This window comes from Loa loa (assembly GCF_000183805.2).
Source record: "Loa loa unplaced genomic scaffold supercont3.363, whole genome shotgun sequence".
In the NCBI taxonomy this organism is placed as follows: domain Eukaryota; kingdom Metazoa; phylum Nematoda; class Chromadorea; order Rhabditida; family Onchocercidae; genus Loa; species Loa loa.
In genome coordinates, this window is record NW_018108543.1 from 14,272 (window position 1) to 22,902 (window position 8,631).

Below are 8,631 nucleotides of genomic sequence, written 5' to 3' on the forward strand. Positions count from 1 at the left end.
TTTTTGATGAGTAATGACAATAAATGATTAGTAATATGTACGAGATTTCGACCCAAATTCGGTCGTTCAGTGAAGGATAAGCTCTATAATTACTTTTTGCATTAGTTACGATGACTAATCAATACTATGAAACGAGTAAAAGAAATCGTAGAAACGAATTTGGTGAGGAAGGAGGAAGTTTGTGACAGTAGACTGAATTCTGAACGAAAATATTGACCTTTTATAGTGAAAAAATCGAATCAGTCAAAGATCAGAAAGGTTCGGGGGAAATCGAAATTAATCTCAATTTTCCATTTAGCATTGAATAGCAAGGCATTGTAAAACAGAAAGCATTTCATACAGATTATACAAAAAAGTAAATAATACTGTCACATACAGTCTTTTTATGCAAACTGGGATTAACAGAATATTTTGTGTCACTGGAAGCCTTTCATGAATTGTCACAAACAGTTTTTCTGTAAAAATTGGGATTAACAGAATATTTCGTGTCAGTGGAAGCCTTCCATTGAATTACATAAATTTGCATTTGTGTCAGAAATAATATCACGACAAAATTGCTCTATAAAAATTTATTAATTTACTTAAATATCAAAATATTCAGAATAGTTTTCCCTTCTTGCATTTCATCATTGATGTTTTAGTCCTTTTCCTCTCACTCCTCTTTTGCAAATTTTTCAATTTAATTTAATTTGTCGAATGAAATTTGAGGGAAGATGAATATTCCTTATTGCTGATTAACGTAAAATAACGCTTTACCCATTTACCAGTCATTAAAAATGTCCAAAATTTTCTGCAAATTTTGCTTATTTTTTCTTCGACCTTTTTTCTGAACAAAATTAATCTTTGATTTCTACAACATGATCAATGGCATGTTATTACAATTGAGATATTTGTTTGGTAAAGTGAAAAATACATTTGAATAGGATGTAATCTGTTAGACATTTACTTTGCAAAATATTATATTTTTCAAATTTAAGGAAAGGATGAATGGGAAGGAAAAGGTTGAATAAAATTTTTTGACAACTTTCCAATCACTAAAAAAATCTTCACTTTCAATTATTTTATTTAAAAGAGTTATTTATTATCGATGATTATTTTCAAGAAAAATTTGCTAAATAAAAAGAAAAATGTTTGAAAACTTTATTGGACAACTCATTGGAATGTCATTGAAGCAAAATATGCTTTTCCAAAATTAATTACAGCAAATTTGAACCTAGAATGTTTAATATGCAAAGGTATTACGAATTGGAAGAGCTCACAGTTCCATATTTTCTAACAAATCAAATAGATCAAACTTCGATTGCAAGAAAGGAAAAAAACATCGACTCTCAGATATAGCAAGAACAGATGTTTGGCCAAAACCGAGAGAAAAGGCGATCGAGGAGCACTTTCTTAATTTGGTAGATTACAAAATAAAATAAAATTCATATAGATTTTAAATTTGAAAATATTTTAATGTAATCAATCAATAAATATGATTGCAAAAAAGTGAATAATACTGTCACAAATAGTATTCCTACAGAAATTGGGATTAGCAGAATATTTTGTGTCACATAGCATGCATTGTAAAATAGAAAGTATTTCATACAGATTATGCAGAAATGTGAATGGTACTGTCACAAACAGTTTTTCTATGGAAAATGGGATTAACAGAATATTTCGTGTTAGTGGAAACCTTCCACTGAATTACATAAATTTGCGTTTGTGTCAGAAATAGAGGCATCCAAAAATAAGCTAGACCATCGATTGTCATTATTTATCATTCAGAGAAGCTTGTAGAATTTACATCATTTCCTATTATTTTTGCTTTGCATTCCTGTAAAGTCTTTCGAACTGTCAGGACGATGAATCGGAAATTTTTTCCCGGAACTGAAAAACACTATCGGTATTCTGCTAAGAATTCAAAAGAAATGCCTTTTTAGGAAATGTATGATAATGAAGAGTAAGTAACCTGCGATAAACAGATTCTATCCAACTTTTCAGGAAATAAGGAAGACCGAAATTAAGTCTGTTTTCTATTTTGCATTGAACAACATGCATTGCGAAACGGAAAATATTTCACACAGATTATGTAAAAAAGTAAATAATACTGTCACAAACAGTTGTTCTATAGGAATTGGGAATAACAGAATATTTCGTGTCACTGGGAACCTTTCATAGAATTACATAAATTTGGATTTGTGTCAGAAATAATATCACGACAAAATTGCTCTATAAAAATTTGTTAATTTACTTAAATATCAAAATTTTCAGAAAAGCTTCCCCTTCTTGCATTTCATCATTAATGTTTTATTCCTTTTCCTCTCACTTCTCTTTTGCAAATTTTTCAATTTAATGTAATTTGTCGAATGAAATTTAAGGGAAGGTGAAAATTTGTTGGTGTTGATTAACGTAAAAAAAACACTTTATCCATCTGACAATATTAAAAATGTCCGAAATTTCTTGCGAATTTTACTCTTTTTTTTTGAACAAAATTAATCTTTGATTTATACAAGATGATCAATGGCATGTTTTTGCAATTGAGATATTAGTCTAGTAATGTGAAAAATAAGATATTAAAAATTGGGAAATCTCAAAGTTGCATATATTCCAACAAATCCAACAGATCAAACTTCGATTGCAGGAAAGGAAAGGAACATTAGAATTCGATAAAAACATTCTTGATTTTCGAAATTTATCATTTTCTTATGTTAATTATAATTAATATATTAAATTATAAGCAAACCAATTGTCCCAATTTGCGGAACTTATCACACGATTTATTTTTGAACTTTTTGTTTTTAATTTACGTTTCGATAAATTTGACAACGATTTCTATTTCTTCACAAAAATCTTCAAGCGTTTGTCGTAGAAAATTTCCAATAACAACTATTGAATGCTCTGTTTCTTACCTCTGTTTTCCCGTTGGCAGGATTGGTTCAGTAGTCCGGTTTTCGGGATGGAACAAAAGTTAAAAGATGAGGAATTAATAATTCGTTTATGAAGAATGAATTGTTTTTACTGATGTATCATATTGTTTCTCACTTTATTTTTGCTTTTTTACTTTTTTGCTTTTTATAGGCATCAACCTCAGATATAGCAAGAACAGATGTCTGGCCAAAGTCAAGAGAAAGAGCGATCGAGGAGCGTTTTCCTAATTTGGGAAATTATAAAATTAAATAAAATTCTTATAAACTTTAAATTTGAAAATACTGTGATGTAATCAATCAATAATCATGATTAATTGGAATATTTTTTGTTTTGTAAAATTTAATCAACGATTTCATGCAGATATTTAAAAAAAAAAAGAAAAAGAGATGTCACTGTTTATGCCGATGATTCAGCCGTGACATACTGTTATCATCATAAATTTGTCGTATCGAAATCAGAATTGCTATGTGATCGTAATAAAGGTTTGGATATCCAACTTTGAGATATTATCAAACAAAGAGGTAGGAACAACTCTCAGTTTTTGAATCTCTCCATATTATCTAGCCCAACGACCTACTCGAAATACAACTTTAAAGTATACCATAACTCTTCGTTTGAATCCTGGTATTGTTCTTAGATTACAAGAATTAGCATGTTTGTTAACGCATGTGGAATTGTGCTCTTTGTTAGGGTACGTAAACGCAATAGATGCACAATTTTGACTTATATTTTATATTACACGTAAATCCATATATACAACATATACCTAGCAGTAGTTTACTTTTACTAACGATCCGAGCAACACTGGGCATTTAACAGCACGATCAGAATGACTCTGATAAGTTGTTAATTCAGTATTACAACAATTTTGGGTCGTAGACAAATGCAGTATATTATTCATTAGTTGTGAAAAATGGAGTGATGAGATTAATGTGAGGGATTCAATAAAGATATGCAATAGTTTAATTAAGGAATGCAATTGGAATTAGAATTGAACCAATATATCAAAAATGTAACTCATTCTGCCCCAAAAGATCAAGATTTTAATTTTTTGTCGATTTTTTTTTTAAATAATCCGAAGCAGATAGCATGATAGCAAGAAAACCTTATAGATTTACTTGGAATAATAATCAATCATTGAAATTTTGAAAGAAAAAATGATAGCAATCTTTGAATTCTCCCGAAAAATATGCATTTAATGGAAAAAAAAGAAAGAAGTTGTTCAATAAAAATACGCTCAATCCATATGTTTGATGGAAAATATTATGAGAAAACACTATTAATCTCTCTGATTTTTAAAGAAGGAGAAAGGAGAAAAGTACCGGCAAACAAAGAATTATTTCAGAACTGGAAAAAGTTTCGATAGTTCATTTTTGATAAATTTTGAAAAATTATTTTGATGAACAAGAAGAGAGAAAGTTGTAAAGCAATGTTTTAAATATTCTGTAATTTAGAATTATACTGTTTTCTTTTTTTCATGAATAGCTCAGAGGTTCATCTAGGAAATCTTTTATGGCACTAACACACGCATAAATGTATTACTCGAACATGATACCGGACCACTCAAATATGACACTGTGTCATCGAACATGATACCGTACCACTCAAACATGATATTGTATATTAAATGGAGTAATTTAATATCAAAAATAAGAAAAAGATAGGAATACAATATATGCTTAATTGAATTAGTTTGCACTAAGAATGTATCCTTTGCATATATTCCTCCTCTTTCTTTCTCTCTCTTTCCCCTTCTGTTCTCTTTGTCGCCGATTTTCTTCAACCGTGACAAAAACTGAGCGTTCGTTCTGCCTCCTTAGTTGGTAGTGCCTCAAACTTGGGTAATTAAACTTTTATTACGATAAATTTATTAATACGACAATAAACCTGCAAATACGACATCGATACAACAAATTAATAACAAAAACACTAGAAACAAAAAAGACAAAATCACGCCCGATACCTTACATCCAACCGACCTCAATGAAAATACATTTGTAAAAATGGATTGGTGCTCAGAACCCTTCGTTTCTTCGACTCGGAGGGTCCTTGTAGCATTTCATGATTACAAGAATTATCTTCCTTACGGAACACCCATTGGTACTGGATCTCTGTTAGCGCAAACGTAAGGCGATATTAGCATATAAAACAAAGACGTCTAGCTTTCAAAAAGGGAAATTACTATCCCTTTGTTTGTACTCGCGATATCAGCGATAGCTTTTCAAAAGCTGTTCTAAAAATAACAGCTTTAAAGGAAATTTGAATGGAACTTTCGTAAAATCAATAATAGAAGTTTTGAAAAATAAAAAGTGGGAAATACTTTAATATTCCCTCAATAGAGGATTTGTCCCAACAAGAAAAAGTAAGGGACGAATCAATTCCTACGTGCTCGCTTCTACCTTTCATAATATTTTCCACCAGATCTTTAAGCAAAATATCATTGACGAAATGATTATTCAACTTTTCCTAAATGGAAATATGATGACATTTAATGATTCATCTTATTTTTCGACACTTCATATTGCTAACATAAATGTAAATTGATGCAAATTTAATGAAAGATTTCCAGTGACACGAAATATTCTGCAAAGTCTAATTTCTATGGAAAGTTATCTGCGACAGTATCTGTAGCATTTGCTTTTTTTTTTTGCATAAATTGTCAAGAATATTTTCTGTTTTACAATGTGTAACTATTTAATGCAAATGAAAAAATCCTGACTAATTTCGATTTTTGGATTTTGTGATAATATCTTGTTGATCATTGGTTGAAATTTTCCTACTGTATTGCTTTAGTGTTCATCAGAACTAAAACAGAAAGGGATTGTAGAATTTGTTTTGAATACTTCACTAAACTGCTCCGAATTCATCCTCAAATCTCATGTATATTATTGATCATTTACCGTTATCTATCAAAAATTGGCCTTACAAAAAAAAAATATTTTTATGAAAAATGAAAAAGATGATTGGATGATTGAATCAAAACGATTGGACCCATCCCGTCTAAATTTTAAAAATTCGAAATTCATTTGTAGTAGTAAATGAATTCAATAAAGTCGTACTGGATATTGAAAACATTGAATCTATTTTAAATTTAAAGCCTCTGATGATAGTGGATTTTAAATGTCGTGCGATCCTTACATTTGTTGTGGGCCATGTGGCATCATTTAATATCATTTCAGCTGTAGATAGATTTTCCGGATTTTCGAACTCCCACTTTAAACGAAATATTTCGAAGTGATATTCTGTCGATAAATGTATTACTCGAACATGAAATCGAAGTGATATTCTGTGATAAACCATTGATACTCGAGAAATTGGAATAAATTCTGCCGCGTAATGCATTTGTTATTTAAACACTTTTTTTAAAAAAAAGAAAAACAAAAAATTTAGTATTGGTTTAATTGAAATTTTGTTTAGGAATAGGCGATTTGATATGGGATGAAGTTGAAATTCGATATTTCAACAATTTTTTGGTGAATACTTTTATTTATATGGATGTAGGAAAGAGAATTGTTTAATACTTACTTGTTGGATACTTACCAAGTTTAAAAACATTACGTTTTAAAAACAAAGTTTTACAAAATAAAAACATTACGTTGTTTAAAAGTTTAAATACGTCAGCAACTTAATTTTTTTAATTACCCTAGTTGAGATCACATCAATTTGATTCCAGAAAATGATAATCAGTACTATAATCAAAACTATAAAATGGTTAATCAATACTGTAAATAACGATGGTGAGATTCGAATTATATACTCATTAGAAAAGTGATTCAATGTATACACGATGAAGCTTATCACTATCATCATTTATCCGGAAAAGTGGCAAAATGCCATATTTGAAACATGAAACAATGAGTTTAAAATCGGACAAATGGGCGTGAGTAGCAAATCTTACTCCTGAAAAAAGAAAGAGAATGGAGGAAGAAATTGGTTCTGTATCAATTGTTAATCTTGCAATAAACAAATTGCAATACAAATTGCAATTGCAACAAATTGCAAATTGCAATAACAAATTGCAATACAAATTGCAAATTGCAATAAATTGCAATAAAAATTGCAATAACAAATTGCACAAATTGGAATAAATTGCAATAACAAACAAATTGCATTAATGGATCCTAATGAATTGATTAGTAGTAGCAGTAATAATAATGATGGATTATTTGTCCACACAAAAATATTCATGATGTTTGAATCTGTAAATTACGAGTTAAACCGTCGATCAAGAACATTGCATAACCGGATGACTAAATAATATGATAGATTTATAGAATAGGAATAATAGACAAATAAGCAATTTAGGAAAATGCAAACAGAAAATGTGAGCACGGTAAATAGCACAATACAGCAATGCATGCATAGCAAGATAATAATGCATGCATTTACGAGTTAACAATGCACGTACGTATATGGCAAATTAACAATGCATGCACAGCAAGATAATAAAGTATGTATGGCAAGCTAACAATGCATACATAACGCTAAAGCGAATTATTCGGTGGGACGAAAAACAATGCGATAATTTTATTGTTTTAACGGTTTGATGTTTAGAGTGGTTGGATTGCTCACACAGCGGAATGTTTTATTGTATTAGACGATGGAAGAGGAAAATAAGTATTTTCAATATTTTCATTATCGGAGGTCTTAATTAATTTATTCAAAATCTTCAAATTCTATTTGAGAGAAGTTTTTATTAAGAATTTCAACTTTAGAAAGGATTGATGATTTTAAAATAATTTCGTCGTCAACTTAATTTGAAGACCGTTGATGAATTTACATTTGATTTATATCATTTCAAATTTTTCCCCAAACCTGGGAGAAATTCTCAAAAAAAGCCTTATGCAAACAAAACATTCTACTAGCCAAAAAATCAAAAGATCGAACACAAAATATTTATTTTTGTCGATAGATCGGTAGGCCTACTGTAATTATATACAAAAACAGTAAAAATAATGATTTAGAATTTATTAAATTACTTGATTTGTAACTTTCCAAATTTTTGAATTATCAGACAATTTAAATGAATGATGAAGCCTTGTAGATTAGCAAGAGGAATCTAATCAAAAGGATACAAAATTTAATTCTTTAAAGTTTTTCACAAATTCAATTTTAGTGCTTCTTATTGCTTTGTTCCATCGAATGTCTAGGAAAAGCAATCAATTGCATGATTTAAGTGGATTTTGGGCTAACATTCATGAAAGCAAAAATTTTACAATGGAATTTAGAGATGAATCAATCAAATCATCAATCATAATACTTCCGAACGTAGAAGCATGCAAAAGTTTGCATCTTTCCATACGCACGTCATAATTAGTATAAAAGTGCCAATTAATTTTTTGGTAAAATGATATTATTTGGAATATTCACTTTTTATTCACATCTCAATTAGTGATTTGTTAAACTTTTTTGTTTTTCTTTTTAAACAATTTATGATTATTCATGAAAGTTGAAAATATTTTCACTGTTAAGCGTATGAAGCTCAAATAATGAAAATGATAGCAATAATAATAATAATAGCTATAATAATAATAATAATAAATAGTAGTAATAATAATAATAATAATAATAATAATAATAATAATAATAATAATAATAATAATAATAATAATAGATAATAATAATAATAATAACAATAATAATAACAATAATAATAATAATAATAATAATAATAATAATAATAATAATAATAATAATAAGTAATAATAATAATAATAATAA

General features: G+C 28.8%; 1 protein-coding gene across 1 annotated transcript; it reads right to left on the reverse strand.

The window, feature by feature from the left end:
- Positions 1-4,598: 4,598 nt before the first annotated feature.
- On the reverse strand, positions 4,599-6,252 carry LOAG_10385 (hypothetical protein; the record flags this gene model as incomplete). Its single annotated transcript, XM_003145909.1, has 4 exons — positions 4,599-4,740; positions 4,904-5,021; positions 5,310-5,376; positions 6,049-6,252. 4 exons carry the CDS (start codon positions 6,250-6,252, stop codon positions 4,599-4,601), a joined length of 531 nt encoding a protein of 176 aa, XP_003145957.1.
- Positions 6,253-8,631: the final 2,379 nt, after the last annotated feature.